This window comes from Buteo buteo, chromosome 11, assembly GCF_964188355.1.
Source record: "Buteo buteo chromosome 11, bButBut1.hap1.1, whole genome shotgun sequence".
NCBI classification, from domain to species: domain Eukaryota; kingdom Metazoa; phylum Chordata; class Aves; order Accipitriformes; family Accipitridae; genus Buteo; species Buteo buteo.
Genome location: NC_134181.1, coordinates 31,665,026 through 31,683,101, shown reverse-complemented (window position 1 = coordinate 31,683,101; position 18,076 = coordinate 31,665,026). Strand labels below are relative to the sequence as shown.

General features: G+C 38.8%; 1 protein-coding gene across 1 annotated transcript in view; it reads right to left on the bottom strand.

Moving 5' to 3' along the window:
• The window catches only part of DNAH10 (dynein axonemal heavy chain 10), a 57,165-nt gene extending 39,517 nt beyond the window's left edge, over window positions 1-17,648 (bottom strand). The window contains exons 1-21 of the mRNA XM_075041421.1: window positions 17,420-17,648; window positions 16,980-17,087; window positions 15,284-15,429; window positions 14,366-14,471; window positions 13,600-13,715; window positions 12,917-13,142; window positions 12,059-12,216; window positions 11,118-11,348; window positions 10,271-10,461; window positions 9,604-9,802; window positions 8,649-8,843; window positions 7,841-8,011; window positions 6,914-7,090; window positions 6,445-6,567; window positions 5,577-5,746; window positions 4,759-4,910; window positions 4,188-4,352; window positions 3,295-3,502; window positions 2,245-2,401; window positions 583-1,059; window positions 274-432 (exon numbers count right to left, since the gene is read on the bottom strand). Of these exons, the coding sequence (XP_074897522.1) occupies window positions 274-432; window positions 583-1,059; window positions 2,245-2,401; window positions 3,295-3,502; window positions 4,188-4,352; window positions 4,759-4,910; window positions 5,577-5,746; window positions 6,445-6,567; window positions 6,914-7,090; window positions 7,841-8,011; window positions 8,649-8,843; window positions 9,604-9,802; window positions 10,271-10,461; window positions 11,118-11,348; window positions 12,059-12,216; window positions 12,917-13,142; window positions 13,600-13,715; window positions 14,366-14,471; window positions 15,284-15,429; window positions 16,980-17,087; window positions 17,420-17,648 (3,864 nt within the window). The remainder of the gene's footprint in view (window positions 1-273; window positions 433-582; window positions 1,060-2,244; window positions 2,402-3,294; window positions 3,503-4,187; window positions 4,353-4,758; window positions 4,911-5,576; window positions 5,747-6,444; window positions 6,568-6,913; window positions 7,091-7,840; window positions 8,012-8,648; window positions 8,844-9,603; window positions 9,803-10,270; window positions 10,462-11,117; window positions 11,349-12,058; window positions 12,217-12,916; window positions 13,143-13,599; window positions 13,716-14,365; window positions 14,472-15,283; window positions 15,430-16,979; window positions 17,088-17,419) is intronic.
• Between the last annotated feature and the right edge of the window lie 428 nt (window positions 17,649-18,076).

Sequence of the window (18,076 nt, the reverse complement as noted above, 5' to 3'; positions counted from 1 at the left end):
TATGTGCTTACCTTATAAATTTGCAAAACACAAAACCAGCATTGAAGTGATCTGAATCAGATTTAAACACATGCAACATGTCCATTTTAAAGTGGAGATACTGTTTTGAGGAGGGGATTTGGACTAGGCTAGACAATCTCCAGATATCCCTTCTAACCTCAACAATACTGTGATTCTGTAAAATGTCTTAAAAGGAGAACATTTATTCATTCACATGTGAGGCATTTGTGCCCCTAGCTCAAATCTGAAATGTTTTATGAGACATGCACTTACTGGAATATTGTACATTGCAAGAGTTCGGTATCTCTCCCAGATGTCCAAGTATTTCAGTTCCACCTTGAAGGACATGCCTTTGATCTCTGCAATCGTGCCAAGGACAATTTTGAGATCTTCCAGGGAATCAGGAGGTCTCTTAAGACTCTGTGATAATCTCTGGAAAAAGTAAAAATAATTTCCAGAAGCAACACTGACAAAGCAATTAGGCAGAATTATAATGATGGGTCAAACACAAAACACAAGTAAATAACACGCAGATTCATTTTCAGTTTATGTGAAAAGATAACACAAACTGAAAATACCTACCTGAATCTCCTCCTGAAGACTGAAGAGTTCCTCTCTTGCAGACTCATTAAGCAACTTTCCAAGTGAAATCACCCAGCCTTTAGCATTCTCCTGCACCGTGTAGGCTAAAGGAGCCAGCTGAAGCCTGATAAATTGCTCATCTTTAATCAAGGGCTGTTGAGTCACTTCTTGAGCTACCTTCATATAGAACTGCAACTCTTCATCAAAGGTGACACAAGCAGGCTTTTCTGCAGCTAACCCCTCCATGACTGCGCCTTTGTCTAATTTCCACAGCAGGTGGTACCTATTCCATTGGTTTGAATACTTACTGAGAGAAGCCATGAGTTTGTGGACATTCTGAGTGATGAGAACAGCCTGTTCAATTATCAGAGGGTTCTGGGAGACATCACTGTAAAAGCTGAAAGTGATAACTTCGTCTTCATCAACATGCTGAGGAGGGCATTCAAGACATGTACCATGCATCCATCGTACAAAATGCTAGAGTTTTCAAGACAGGGTTGAAAAACAGTTACTTTGTAGAGTCATTTCAGTCAAATAATTCATAGACTCATATAGGTTGGAAAAGACCTTTAAGGTCATTGAGTCCAACCATAAACCTAACACTGCCAAGACCACCACTAAACCATGTCCGTAAATGCCTCATCTACATGTCTTTTAAATACCTCCAGGGATGGTGATTCAACCACTTCCCTGGGCAGCCTGTTCCAATGCTTGACAACCCTTTCTGTGAAGAAATTCACCATTATTTAGGAGACTATGAAGGAAGTGGTGTGAATGATTTCTCAAATCAATTGTTTTGATGACAGCAAGAAAAGAGATTACATTTTCCCATAAATTTGAGAGAAGACTTAATTTCATCCTAACAAAACCTTTCCGTGCATTACTAGCTTTTAAAATCTCCACTGAGCAGCAATGTAGCATGACACAGATAAACAGGTATTAGATCAAACAGGCTGGATGCAGCAGTGGAGCAGAACAGCAAATCTGAGCATAGGAAACACACTTAATCTAAATTTATTCATTTCAGGCGACATCTGGAATCATTTCTCCATCAGCACAGGGCAGGCACACTGCCACAATATTTGGCTTCTTTTCTGGAAAGCAGTTCAATGTGAACATACTTGTGCAGGGAAATATTGCTACATCTTTGCCAGCAAGCTAGATATTTTGTCTGCTGTAAACCTCTTGCCCTAGATGTGTCCTAGATGTCCTTCTCCCAACATTTTCTGAATGTTTTTACTGCAGCTTTTGAGGAGAGCTGTAATATAGAGAAGGCTACTCACATTCCTTATTCGACCAGTTTATTCATACATCAGAAAGCAACATCTGCAGTGCAATCTGAAGAGTATATCCTTCTCATGTATGCTGATTTATAGAACCAAATCATGTCCTTACACTGACAAAACTGCTGAAAACTAAGAAATAATTTTGCCTGAGTAAATTTTGCATGAAGCTTTATGGTGATTTTTTTCCTTTGTCATCAGTTTGTAAAATTAGGACAGTCTGTAAAATTAGAACAATGTACTGGATATTTTGATTTCAAGATAAAGCAATATGAATCTTCCCTTTGACATTTATGTTTGCCCAAGTGTAAAGCAAGATTAATTAATTATAATCACAAGCAAACTCTGGCAACAAGTAAATCTTTATAAAAAAAATCACCTTAGTGACCTCAACACAGTCTCGGATACATTGTACAGTCATCTTGTCAATCTCACTTGCATTAGGTTGCAAGATTATCTCAGGAACAGATAAAATAGCTTCTGTTTGGAACAGTGGCACATTTGCAAGAACAGCTGCATTAAAAGCCTGCAAATTCCTGGGAAAGGAAAAAAATCATGTTAAAGGTAGTAATAATCAGGTACTGCCACCCATGGAAATGCCCAACAGAGACTGCAATTGTGCTTAGATATTTAAGCAGATCTGTCTGAAGTCAGTTACCACTGATTTCAGTTTGAAACACTGATGTGTACCAAAGCAAAATTGTCCCACTAATACTGATTTAATGCAAAAGCTTGACTAGCCAAAAGAAGCTACTGGAAGGAATGAATGGGGATACCCTGGTGCAAAAGGACCCTGAGACTATGGTCAACTCCACTGCAAGAGTCCAGTCAGGAAAGCCCAATGAAGTCAGCTGAGCGTGGCCCAGACTACAAAGACATGGATGATGAGAAGAAGAGATGGCTGGGAAGCTTTTATAACCCTGCAATGCTCTATTGTAATAATATCTAGCTTATACTATAAGCCCTTATAATATCTTGTTACAGGAAACTCCTTGGCCCCAGCTACTGCAGAACACGTAAAGTAAAAACCAGCAAACCTTTGTTCTTGTACTGGTGTCTCCTGCATTACAGGGATGCATCTGGCACCCAGACACCAAGTTCTCAAAATTGTATTTTTTAGTAAAACCAAACTTTGATTTAAAAACTAAACCAGGGATATGCAACTACACACACTGCAGAAAATGTATCTTATTTCTCTCTTCTGCCAACAACATGCCAATATCCATTTTCTCAGAATTTGGGTTTCTCCTGTACCTTGTTATCAGTTCTCCATTCTTCACATGAAAAAACCAGTAAAAATACAAATTTGTCTCAAACTGCACATCACTGAGGTTTTCAAACAGAATATCAGTATACATATTGATGAACAGATCGAGAAAAACCTGAAGATGAAAGACTGAAAATCCATTAAAGCAAACAGTTGACTTACTTCACAATTAACTGTGTCAACGCCTGATAAATTCTATTTTCCCAGTATGCATAATAGGAAGTTAATTTTGGAGATTTGCCAGTGTTTGTATTGGCAACTCGTCCTTCCACTTTTATTAGCAATTGTGGAATTGCAGAATACTTTCTAACCATGTGCGCCACATCTTTTGCTCTTTCACACTTAACATACTCAAAAAATTCTTTCGCTTCTGTAAAAGATACAAAAAATAGCTTTATTAACTGCAAAAGACCTAACAGACTTGAATAATTAGCTGGGCTTTATTTGTGAACACGAAATTGATCTTTTATACCAATAAAAAATATCTTTACTTATTAATGCTTAATTTATTAATATTTCAGCCCTATGATTTTATATGGATTCAATTATTTAATAGCAACCATTAGATGTAAAAGTAACCTTTTTAAGACTTACAAAGCATTGCAAGAAACTTGATCCATCACCCAGTCACTCAAGTGACAGGGGCACCTGGGAGACAATCACCTCACTGCAATTACCATCTGAGGCAACCAGTTCAGTTCAGACAGCCCAGAAGGAGCTGACACTCCATGCAGATTACAGCTCTAAGACTACACTACTGCATACAAGAAGGATAAGGAAATCAAAGGAAAGCTAGGGGAAAAGTGATCAAAAGCAAGGTAGACACAAGTCAAATGATCTACCTGTACACTCATCTTTATGTTTCTCTCATTGACAACATCAGCTTTAGGGTACTGAAGCTCTGCTTGTGCTTCCTTTGTTATACCATGAAATACTACTGTAACTAGTTTTGGTTAATGATTAAAAGGGTTGATCCTAGCAACTAAAAATGCAAATTAGCAGAGAGAGCAAAATAAAACACCACAGACCTTGGAAGTGAAAATATAAAGACTTACCAGGAAGCTCATCACCATTTTTTGAAAGTGGAAACTTAAAGAGATTTGTTGATTCTATGAACAGAAGTTTGTTGCTTACGTCTTCAGAATGATTATGAATTTGATGGACAAGTGATTCAAACTTTCTGATGGCTCGCATACATTGGACAATAAAGTCACCAATACCTTGAAATAAATCACAACTATTTGTGTTTTTTTTCTTTTAACAAATATTTCACCAATGCAACAAAATTGCCACAACCAGATGTGTTTTATCTCTGAGAATGAACTGATGCTCTGCAGAAAGATAGATGATTTCTCACCTAATCCTTCATCTAGCTCCCTTACAGCTGTTATCTAAGGGTCTCTATCCATTTCCACTCAGTGTTTTAAATATAATAAAAACATAAGAAATACCCTGCTGGATCTGAGTTTGTCTAACTTACTATTCTGACCCTGACCGTGGCAATAGGATGTACCACTTAGGGGTACATTGCTGTCATATGACATAAAAAAATAGATTGCAGAATTGAAGAGATTTTTTTACTGAAAATTGGTATCTAAGGCCATTTTAAAATAGCATCTCCATTACCTAAGGAGTTCCAACTGAGTCTTCTGTGCCCTGATTTGAATACTCTCCACAGTTCTTGAATATGGTCATCAAGAAGTTTGGTTTCTGCTTCATTCAGTGTTCCCATTAATTTGTGATAGTGATCCAACATGTTTTTCAATCTATTTGTATATCTAAGGAGTGCAAGAAACACAACAACAAAACATAAAAATCATGATTTTCTGGAAATACAGCTCGGAACTCAGATCAAAGAGCAGATCACTTCCATCATTCCGTTCAGACTTCCATATAAAGCAAAATTTGCTTTAATTTCATATGGCTCCAATAGTAGCTAGACAAACCTCTCCTGCCTCAACTCAGGAAAAGTTTTTAAGACAGCCTCAGTTTGCAGCACATAGGTGAACTCAACAGGTGAACTTTAAAATCCAGTTAGGGCTCTTATCGGCATACCTGTGTGCTGAAGGTCTGTGGTAATTTAGGCAAAAGTGACTTATCCAAGGCTGTACAAGAAGAAAGCAGCAGTGAGTTTAAATGTGAGCTGAAATCTAAATGGCACTAAATTCATTGCAAAACAAATTACTTTCCTGGTTTTTCCTCAGATTTTGATGAGATGTTAATTTGTATAACATAGTCCTACAAGGTAAAGGATGCAGACAGTGCCAGAGAAAAGCTTATTAGTGCAACTTAGTCATTAGTAATTTTACCCTTAAAAAACAAATCACTAAGACCTCTCATATTTCCAAAATTTGATGACTCAGGGCCCATTCTGGTTTGGAGCGAAATCACTTGAAACACTGCCATAAGTCTGTATGCGAGCAGATACTCTGTTACAGCCTTACCTCAGATATTTTTCTTCCTGTAATGCCACATATCTTGCTATTTCTGGGACTGGAAACCCTAGTTGTTCCATGTACTTTGTTTCAATGATAATCTCTTGGAGTATGGGAGAAAAATTCACTATGAAGCGAACATTTTTCTTTGTGGTGACAGGCTCCTCTGTTACAGAGCTCTACAACACAAGAAAGAGCAGCAGAAAGGAGGGGAACACCAAACTGTTACAATGCAAGGAAAAGGTTAGCTCCTGGAGACATTTGATAAGGCCGTAGGTAAAAGTCAGAATGGCTGACATTCAAAGCTTGCCGAAATGCCTTTAAAATTTGATAGCAACCTCAGCATTCTAGTTTAAGAAATTATACACAACTACTTCTTCAGTGAAAGCTGATTACAAGTAACAAACCAATTCACCTCTGTTTACATACTGCTGCACAGTTACAACAGAAATCCCAGTGGAAGTTCATAATCAGACAAAAGTTTAGCTAGAACAGGATTCAGTATGATCTCTGCTGGGAACCTACCTCTACCTAACTTCAGTCCCAAGTTTTGTTGTAATGTCCCAAAGGTGTGGCACGAAAACCCCAAAATTAACAAGAATTACAGCACAGAACACATAGAGAAACAACATTCATCCATTTGCCAGGTCATTCAGTAACTATGTCTTATAAAGGACCACAAACAATTCTGAGCTCAGAACTTTTGAAATTTTACTTTCAAAAACTGTGTTTAAAATATTATTCTTAGAAAAATCTCACTGACCATTAGATAGGTTTCAGTTCTTCCCCACAGAGAAGTCTGGTATGCTATCTTCCTATATCTCACCTGCTCAAAAGTCTCTGGATTAACATGGGTTGCAGCCCCACCAGTGATGACAGTCAGCAAAGTATTTTTCAGCAACAGTGGGAGTATCTGTTCTGTCCCATCTCTCCACTGATTATATTTTTGATCTTCGTATTCTTTCATCCTCTTGGCCACTTGAAGATATATTTGTTTCACCTAGAAAGGAAAATTCTGTATAACTCATTTTAAAGACCATAAGAAATGTTCAACTAAAATGTTTTAATATGGTTTCTAATATTTATTAGATGAGAGGACAAGTAATGCCTTGTAATTAATGCAGGCAATGGAGAATTCAGGCTTTTGAATTCCATCATTGATTCTGTCACTGTCTCTCTGGGAAACAGTGGGAAAGTCCCACTCAGCTTTTCACGTCGAACATGTCTTGCTGTGTGCAAAGACATTGTTGGAACTTCACCTTGCATAAGAGCACTTTCACATCTTTAGAAGAAGGGTATGAAGAAAGTATTTCTTCATTCATTAAATATCAAAAGAACCAACATACTTCCTTTCCACGTTCACTAGCAAGCAACTCCTCTACTTCTTGAAATCGAATAATAGTGTGCTTGATCCGATAGAAAAGAGATCGGGACCAGTATATTGCTCCAGCCACTGGAGGATGATTCTTGTACAAAGGTGGATCCTTCAGGTTCTGAACAAAGATTTGCTTAACATTTTTGACCTAGAAAAAAAAAATATTACAAAGAATCATTTCTCCACTTGCTTGTCCATGGTCAGTATCTAACCTGGTACACAGCACAAGCTCTGAAGCTAATTCCAGCAGCAGGATAAAAACAATTCTTCTTTTTTTTAATGCATCTCTTGTTTGTATTAATTGCATTACAGAGAACATCTCCCTTTCTATATCCTGTGGAACTGCTATTGTGGCAGTATTTTCTGTAAGATTACCTTTTATCGTTAAACTCAACGTTCTTTGAAATATCAAGAAAAATGCTATGACATGAAAAGCTTTCCAACAGACAGGCTTCAACACGTCAGAAATGATTTCTGCCTTCATGGTTATCTCTGACACCTTTTGGTCATACCATAAACTTGTCCTTCACAAGAAAGCTGTAGGGTGTGAAAGATGTATTTTCTCAGCAAGGACTTCTAAGGACTACTGTTGAACTGCTGTTCACAAGGTAAAGGAATAGCCACAAGCCTTGTTGCATTCACAGTACATGCAAACATCTTTCAGTTCCCATGCAGTGCCACACATACACAGATATGCACATCCATTTCAGCAAATTAACCATAGTATTTCTCCAATGGGGTCCAAAAAAGTGAGGGCAATTATGTTTATTTTGTAAAACTTTTCAGTCTTTCAGACAGTAAATGACACTACACAGGTATTTAGACATATACACAGATTTATGACTTTCACTAGGTAAAGAGCTTCATGTACTATGTAAGAAATCCTTAAATTAAATACCTCTTTACAGTATTGGTCCAAAATATCATTGAACTTCATCATCATCTGCTTATTAATGGTTTCACGAGAGCGGATGTGTTTGAAGTTTAACAGCATGTCAAATGCAGCTTCTGCTGATCGAAGGGTCTTAAAAGATTCATCAATAAAGTTTTTGGTCTCTTCTTCAATAACCTAAACAAAGGAATAATGCCAAGAAATCCTACCACTTAGAGATTCATCTTGCAAAACCAAAAAAGGAAGGCAAAATAAAAATACTTTTTCATAATAGTGGTCAAGAATATTTTTACTATTTTTTGTCTTATAAATTACTAACAAACTGATGGCTTTCCAGTGAGCTGCAGGAAATTAATGTTAGTTAATGTGTCTGCTAGGCAGGTATATAAATAACAAAAAACACTGTAACAATTTGTACTTTGTGGGTATTCTTAGCTGAGGGGTGAAGCACTGAATGAATCCACAAAAGGAAGTTTTACTTCTTTGTAGGACATGAGTGAGACACGTCAGCACACGAGTACAGGGAGGTCATGTGTAGCCTCTGTTCATGCTGTAGTGATTCTGCCAATGAACAAAAAGTGTGCTTCACCAGTTTCAAGATAAAATGAAACTATAAACAAAAACAATTTGGAAACAGAATACTGACTTAAAAAAATTATCAAATTCCTTACATTTTCATTTACATATTTATTCATATATTCTTTTCTTTTGCAAACTTATTTTCTTTAAATGAAAATGTTAATATTCTAGAAGGAATTTGTATATAGTAAGTAATGGGGCGGGGCAGGGGGGAATCACAGTGTATGGTACTTACTGAAACTTCTTCTCTAAATTCTTCCATAATTAATTTCCAGTCATACGCACTTTTGATGCTAAAAGGGTCAAAAGTCAGTTCTTCCATAGGACTAATTAGTCCATTTACTCTTCTCAGTAGATCATCAACACGCTTTGGATTCCCTGTGACAGCTTTCAGTTCAGGACCAAATATATTGTAAAACTCTTCAATAACCTGTGTAATTCAGAAAAACATACCAGAAAGCTTTATTTTTAATGTTTTTTTTCCCTGCCATTTAACACATATTTGTGATATTATTTCCTTTAAAAAATAAAAACAGGTCAGAGAATGATCGATTTGTGCTGTGATTTACATTTTGTGTATTTCTATACAAGACACTAAGTACCTTTATGGAAAAAAAACCCCCACTCTACAGGCCCAACACTTCAGTTGTTAAAACAGATAATACTCAGTTATTACTCTTTTTTATTCCATTTTTCACATAAGCAGTTTTTACATACACAGTCTATAGCATCTGACCATTGATGGACCACTAATACCCTGACTTAAATTAGCCTAAACATAGCATCTCTCCTTTCATATGTTATCCTGCAATTGATATACTGATTTATATATAGTGAAATTTTATATTATAGTATACTTTAATGGTTATTTTGTCTAAAATTATATCATTAAGCTAGCAACCCATGAAAACTGCAAATCTGTGAAACAGTTGTTACAAGTCTGTATGTTGGTAACAGCAGTGTACACAGTAATATCTTTCCTCAACCAGTACCTTGAGAAGAGTTATTTCGTCTCAAGCGTTAAGTGCAGCTTTGTTGGATTCAAATGCACTGCTCAGGTCTTAAACACAAAACCACTCACAAAACTAAAGGCTGTTAACATTTCAACAACCACAATACAAAACAATCATCTCCTCTATAGAACAGAACACTGATCACACAATCCCTTTATTTATTGTCTGTATCACTACCTGCAAAATATCATACAGATCTTGACAGACTGAAGTCATATATTCTGTTTTTTCAAATAAACGTTTTTGGTCAAATTCCCAGTGTTGCTCTCTTCCTGATGCTTCAATTTGGGCACGAACAGCAAAGTAACATTTCTTCCATTCTTCAAGAGTGCTTTTGGCTTCTGCTATTTTCTTTTTTGCAGCAGCTCTATCATCTCTATTAATCAAATCAAAACAGTTAATATACTATAGATAGACTATAGATAGCAAATTATATCTCAACTGGATTAATATTTTCTGGTTTAGCAGTTTCTAATTATATAAGATCTAGGCAAAACTTGTAACTGTGAGGTCTTAATTTTCAATGTGACTGATTTTGAAAGGAGATATTATTTCAGGACTGATTTTGATAATATTTATGCCACTTTTTTACCACTATAATTCTGTTGGGTTTATTGATTCATGTCCTTTACACACAAAAGAGGACAAGCACCTATTTCTTCAGGGCTTATTCAGTAATTTATGAAAATTACAAAATAAATTGACTTTTAATTGACCTAATACAACTTCAGATAGTAAAAAATGCTGAAACCAATTTGATGAAAGTGTTATCTACTGCACTTCATGTAAAACAAGCAAACCTTTTAATAAATACAGCCTAGTTAAACAGGAATCCAGCACTTACTTAAACAGTGTGTGTAAATCCACAACTTTGTACACTCTTGTTGAAATTTCCCAGGCAATTCGTTCCATAAGGGGTACCATCCTTTCATCCTTGTTGTAATGCCGCGAGATAAGCCATACCATTCTCAGGGCATTCATCAGTGAAGGAATTGTATCCAAGACAACATTAAACCCGGTGCCATATGTTAATTTCTATTAAATGTATTATAAATATTGTGAATAGGATGTCACGAAAATACACAAATTCATATTCAATAAACCAACATTTATTCTACAGATACCTGAAGTTAAGAAAGTCTGTGACATTATTAAAAAAATAACCCAGTCAAGGAAACAACCTGGTGCCTAAGTAACAAGCACAGTTAAGGATGTGCAAATCTACAACTATTGCTCCAAATGCTTTTTAGGTTCTGTCTCCTTAATATTCTCTTTTCTGTAAAAGATGTCCCAAGACTGGGTTTGGCTCAACAATTTATTTGGATGTTTGGATGATCTTCAATAAAACTTAAAATTTGAGACATTAGCTGTAATCAGTGATAGAAGCTACCTCAAAAATGGAGCAGAGAAATCTTGGTTTTCCTCAATTCAGCTATGCTATCAAACTCTCCCAAGGCTATGATTTACAAACTAAGCTGTTCACAGCTCTGGGCTTCTGCTTTCAAATATTAGAACAACTATAACTCAAACAAAATAGGCAAGACTTTTTTTTATTAAATATAAAAAAGCTAGCGTACATCTTTACTGCTGATAAAAAGTAAAAATTAAACAAGACATTATTATATCAACAGAGAAACCAAACTTAGGTAACCACAGTTAAAACTTCACAAAGTTTTCTTAAAAATACATACCTTTAAATGGCGTTCGAGAGTTGAAAGAAACTTGACATTATCTAGAGCTTCCGCATGATGTTTTCTGAGGTCACTTAAGACTATCTGTAAATCTCCACTATGCTCAGATTCAGCTTCCTGTAATATTTCCAAGACTTTTTGCACTTCTGGAAGCTTTATCTGTTCAGTAAGAGCACTTAAAGTACTATTTCTTTCACGCCAGAGGTCAACTTCTGCAAGTGGACCATTACCCTACAAGTAATGTGGAATAAAATTACCATTATGCAAAAGTGAAAACCTATAACCAGGACTGTATTTGTTCCTTCTTTTCAATATGCTGTATGGTGAGAAAAACCTGATACAATTCAACCATGCAAAAAACCCAGACAGATGATCATCCTTGAAATCAAAAGTTTTACACATGCTGAAGGGAACTGCTCATGGGGAGTATATCCCTGAATTGGAGCTGGAGAGTCTGTGCTTGCAAACACTTATGCCCAAGTAACTTTGTAGACATGAAATCCCTCAGTATGTTTAATGGTATTAGTCATATGTGCAAGTGTTTACAGAATCAGAATCTTACAATTGGATTTTTTTTGTTTGACGTGACTTCTTTCAAGCAAAAATATAGTTATCCCTTTAAAAAAGAAAACCACTGAAGCTTTTAAGGTTTCATGGCTCTTTAGAAGAGCGCAGATAACAAAAGTGCCTTAGTTTTCCACAGTTATCCTGTGCGGGTAGGATCTGCAGTGAGTTACTTTATATTCTATTTATATTCTATTTCCCAGAGTCACACAGTTCCTCACTACTTTTGTTCTACTTTACATCAATTAGGAAATGGCTTTCCAACAATCAGACATGAAGATGTATTAAAAATGAGCTCAAACCATTCAAAGAGATTCTTGTGGGGAAATGAAGTAATGTCTCTGGGAATAAAAGTGTGGTGTTATAGGCAACATTACCTGTGGAACCTTTTTCAGTTGTTCCTCTAGAGCTGTGGATATTAATTTCTGCCAGGTCATTGCACAACTTTCCAGAGCTTCAACCACTTCTGGAACTGTGGCAAGAACAGTCACTTCTCCATCTAGATTTATAGTTGGCATCTCCAGTTTAGTATCTCCTATTGGCAGAAAAGGCACATAGAATTAACTGTCTTGTTCCATCAGCATTGGTAAAGTAACATCACTGAAATGGCTTATCCCTTCCATCTTGTTAGCTACTTGAGCATAGGTAACATACCACGGCTCTGCCTATTTGAGAATATGGCAAAATACATCTAGTTGCTTGACAGTTAACACAGTGTAAAGAAAGATATATTCCTAGAAATAAAAGCTCTCAGCTTTCAAGCCTTAACCCAATCTCTATTAAGAATTAGGATTAGAGCTTTGCTGAAGAAGATTATCAATCTGCTTATTGCAGGTCATTACGCTCTTCTTAATGGCATGCCAGTAGCCCCTGTCAGAGAAGCGATGCTAAACAACACGTGAAAGTCTCGTTTGGTCTACCACTTTCCACACCCTGCTATGGTCTGAGTCCCCTGAACATTGGTAAGCAATGAGGCATGTTTACCCTCTCTCCTATTATTACTCCAGACTGCTTGAAAGACTATCACTGATTTCATCCCCTTCCCCACACTGCCTGCTATGCTACAAGGCAGTAAAAGTACTACTATCATCAGCAAAGAGAAACTTGAATCAGGTCTGGAGCTTCCCCAGAAACTGTATGTATTTGCTGTTCTGTATAAAGCCATTCCTAGGTGAACCTCTTTCTACTGTCGTATACTCTAACCAACACAGTGCTGACATAGGCAGAAAACTCGCCTTCAGTTTGTTGTATAATCTGCTGAGTAACACTTAAGAATTTTTGCCTGTTCATTTGACTCTTATTCCTCATCTGAATATTACAGTATTCCACAGGCTGTTCTTTCTTTTCTGCAAGCTCAGTCTCAGGTAAATTCCTTTTTTCAGACTCTGTGTTTTCACTATCTGGATGAAGGGAAGTTTCCTCAGTCTGCTGCCGACTATGGGAGAGAGCTGGTGAAAACACCTGTAATTCAAACAGGTACCATAGATTAGATGGTTCATATTAAAAAAGACTACAATAAAAGTCAGCTTGTTGTTCTAAAATTTAATTTAAGTGCATCTCCTTCCATGTTACCTCTTTAGCATCATTCTCTCTGCCTCAAGTTCTGCAGGGGAATAGCTCCAGTATGCTTTTACAAAAGCCTATCAGCACAAAAATAAAGGTATCTGGTGTCACACTCTTAAATGTTTCTCATATAGGGCCAGGCAATGAAATAATGCCCATCTCCACATCTTTACAAGAATTTGGGAAACAAAATATCAAATAAGGATTAACAAAAACTTCTTTTTAGCATATGAAGGTCACTTATTAAATATTAGTATTTCTTATGCATAGTCCATATGTTCAGCAGAATACTAAATAGGCAAATCACTCATAGAAACACTCAAGACTCCATATATAAAAGCCGTAACACATTTACCTGTGAGATGGCATTCTTTAGCATCAAAAGAGTATCACCAGTCAGTATACCAAACTTTATCACTTTAGGAAGAACCTCAATAGCTTCAGTCAGGTTGTTAGGTTCAGTAATTCTTTCTAAACAGTATACAAACAATTAGCATAAATCTAATTATTTGACACAGAAAGCATAAAGTCCTTTCCCTAATAAGTTAAAACTCCAATAAAACAAACTGTGTTTGTAATATACTAGGTTTGATGCAAGTCACTTTCAAAACTAGTGCTGGTTTTAATAGTGCAGATGCTTTTTCAGACAGGGCAGTAAAATACTTAAGTGTCATCTTATCATTGGTTTTATGATAAAAGTATAAACTATCAGAATGAAACATGCTGCTGCTGTGTATCAGAATTTGAGTCAGGTCAGGAAGTCTGATAGCCCAGTTGTGCTCATCACCACCTTACGGTCTAACTTTCACATACAGCTCCTCATCCTCAAAACACGTTACACAGTTCTAGCAGTTGTAGTAACTAAATCTTCTTAGTTTCTCAGAGTGCAGCATGAAAGCTTCATTCTTGCTGGTAAAATACGGAAGATATGTAACTTTCCATAAATTTCCTATGAAAACCATTCCTGACTCCCAGTTCTACTCTGAGAGTATTCCCATCCAGTTAATTAAGCTGGATATGCACTATCCTGAATCCCAGTCACTATCACCTTTTCTCAATGTGGAGTACTGTTTAATGCAAAGACTGAAAACGCTGAGCCTGTAGTCATTCAGAGCACATACCTTTGGTATCTCTCAGAAAATATACAGTAAAATCTGTCACAAATTCTTCAGGAATTTCATCAAGAGCCACGTACAAACACACTTTGTCAACTTTCTGTTCTTGTAGCTGAAACAGAAAATAAGAAGGAAGTACAACTATTACCGTTTGCTGCCATGTTTCTTAACAGCAAGAAAACGTTTGCCTACTGTGAGCAATAGGACAGAATCATTAGTTTAACTCCATTATCTTCACATTGCTGTCCAAGTAAACTACTAACATAAATTAAATGTTAAAAAAATCACTCAGCTAACAGTAAAAATCATCAGCTTTGGAAACAATGTTGATTTCCAGACCAACAGGACTAAAAGCATTAGTGCTTGAAACATAAGAAACCAGAGAGCACTTAAATGCCTGCCCCCCCGCCTTGTACTTTTCTGAGAATGTGCAAGCATCTACTCCCCTTCCACCTGCATCTGAGTCATAAACCAAGTTTAGTTAGAAATTCCAGACTTCATCCCGACCATCTAATTATGTAAAAGACTTGAGGTACAAAAGTCTTCATTCGCTGTTCCTTACATGCTTCTCCCATGGTGTCTTTAGTAATTATTCTAACTGCAACTTTTCTTTTACAAGCAACTCTGGGAATAGCTAATGCGGTACCTCAGTAACTCGCTGCTGCATTTTCTCACCAAAACTCAGCATTTTGCCAAGTAAATTAACTTTGCAATATCTTGTCAATGTCAGAGGTTATGGCAGACACCACAAGCCATTGGTTTTGAATGGAAATTCCTGTTCTTGTAAAATGTTCTGTTCTGCTCTGAGTACTTGCTCTGCACTGTACCTCCTTAATTTGCCTACCAGTTTTACTGAAATGTTTGCATCAGAAAGCCAGCATCTTCATATCCACAAAAGAACAGAGTGAAATACAACAGACTTACCTGTGATGTGTGTTCCATACTGTCAGTTGTAAATCTTTGCTCCAGTTTACTCAATTCAGACTCACTAGAGAGAGTTGATAAGTGACCTGACACATTTTCATTGCCTGTAGATTGCAGAGGGGATGTCTTGCTTTTCTGAACCATCCCTGAGAAAGAATAACACAAAAGACCTCAATTAAGGAACAGGTATTCCATGCATATAAGACAGACTCTCTGAATTTTCTTCTCAAACTAAATGACTGTGCATTTTCTTCCATCTTCAGCATCACCTTTCAACTACCAGCCATCCAAAATTGGTGTTAATCATACATTTTCCCATAGGACAACACTATTGCTGAACTGAATCCAAATAAGCAAGTGACGATATTGCATTCCACAGGTAATTGGTGTTTATTTAGAATATCTTTACCAGCATTTTCCAATGCAATTGATTTTTTAATGACAAAGTAGATTAGCACATTTCAAGATGAAACCACTTTATAAAAGGAAATGCAAACAATTAAGGGTTTTGTCACGCCAGACCTATGATGTGGAAAATGCTTATAGTTATGTCATGACCAAGAAGTGATGGTGAAGACACTGTAACACAGGAACAACTGCATGAATTCCTGGGCCAGTCAAGAATTTCAAACTTTATTTTATACTGTCTTTCAGAAGGTGCACCATGCCTTCTTCCTCTTTCAGCACAGGCTTCTGGACACTTAAAGGAAGTGGAAAAGGCATAGTTGCATCCCCAGCTGGAAAGGTCATGCCCCTTTGTGTGCTGATATTATTATCAAGAAGTAATAATTCTCCCTGCGTTTAAGCATTAACCTGCAGTGTTGCAGCTGCCTCCATTCAGAGGTGCAGAGAGAGAAGTTGAATTGTAAGTCTACTTACACCCATACCAGGCTTCAGCACTTAACTTCTGCGGTCCTATCTTTTTTGCACAGTATGAACAAAATTCTTTTATGGATATAAAATACCAGGCCATGACTCTTTGCTTCTGCAACTAACTGTTTCAGAAGCTTGTGGGACTTGCACAGATACTGACAGCAGAGAAGAGAATAGAATCTCTGAGCCATGGAAAATCATTGCTCTCTTCTGACATCCTTTCTATCACTTTTATTTTTTTCCAATTTTTTGTGAAAGGCTTGTCTGCAATACTGTGGTTAAAGTAATGGACCAATCTTAACTCTGTACAGGACCACCAGTTTTATCCTCAACAAACTACATTGGAATAAAGAGGAGAGCTTGCAACTCTTAAGGGGAGTTAATTAATTCCTACTAAAGGGAACATATTAATTCTGTTTAATAAAATTAATCTCTAAAAATCTGAAATTATAAAGCCAGTGAAAGATGTCACAGACAAAGACGGGATGGAAGATCTGTGTTTGTGCATTGATTTTGTTCACCCCAGTCAGTCTTCTTCTTTCTATCTGTTTGGAAAAAATGAAATAGCCAAACTAGGATAGGTTTCTTTCAAATGAGCATCCTGAGGCAGAACCTCTTAAGAAAACATTAGCCACGCTGCCCAGGACACTATCCACAAAATCAGATCTGCTTTCCTGGGAAAAGCAGCTGTTACAGGTACTTTAACAGCTGATGTTACAGATACTGCTGGATCTGCTTAAGAGAGCCATGTTAGCTAGTCACACTCAGCGCCCAGGGCAGTATGGCCTGCAATGTCTACGCTTTGGTCACTCAAACCACCTACTTCCTTCCAACGCCACAGAGGAGGCTGTTTCAGCCAACTGCTCAGGAAACATGTTATCTGGGCCTTCCTCCTGCTGCTCATCAGCAAACTCATCTGTGTCACCTGCATCTGCACACACACAAAATGGGAGGAAAGCATGGCGTAACCACTGTGCAGTGGGGTTGGTGCAAATCCCACCAAGACACAACCAGAGAAGAGGAAGGTCTGGAAATGGGTGGGACAGAAGGGGTTCAGGAGGACTGGACGCAGCCCAAGGGATGGAGAGGCAGAGAAAGGGGTAAGGAGAGGGGTAACGGGGCTAGGACTCAGCAGATGGGATAAATAGGTGCCCAAGGGAGGGGGAAACAGGCAGCTGGGGAGGGAAGGACGGAGCGAGGGGGCTGGGGGTCAGGCAGTGCCCAGGGGAGGGCTCAGCGGGCCGGGGCAGCAGGGAGCCTCACCCACGGCCTCCTCGCCGCGCCGCTCGGCCCGCAGCAGCAGCAGCGCCGCGCCCGCCTCGCTCTCATTGTCCCCGTCCTCGGTGCCGCGGTCGAAAAAGCGCAGCACGGTCCGTGCCGCCTGGCCGTCGCCGCGGTTCAGCAGCTCCTCGAAAGGCGCCGGACCCGTCAGGCCCAGGACGGCGAGCACTCGGTCCCGCAGCCACTGCAGCCGCACATCGTCCAGGCTCATGGCGGCAAACCCCGGGGCCCGCCCGACGCCTGCCGGTGGTCACGGCAACGGACCGGGGAGGAGAGACGGCCGCCGCCCGCCCAACGCCCGCCTCAGGGGGCCGCCGCCCGCCCAGGAACCGCCGCCCGCCGAACGCCCGCCTCAGGGGGCCGCCGCCCGCCGAACGCCCGCCTCAGGGGGCCGCCGCCCGCCCATCGCCCGCGTTCCCGCCGCCCCTCACGGGCGTTCTTTCACCTCAGCGCCGGCCGCCCCGCAGGCTCTGAGCCCGCCGCGGCGGGAAACAAGCGGAGCTCCTTAGTCAGAGGGGACACGGGGGCCCGGGAAGGGCTTCCCGCGGGGAGGGTGCCGCGGAGGGGAGCGGGGCCGCAGGCCAGGCCGTCCGTCTCCAGCGTTGCCAGGCCCAGGGAGAGGGCTGCGTACAAACATAA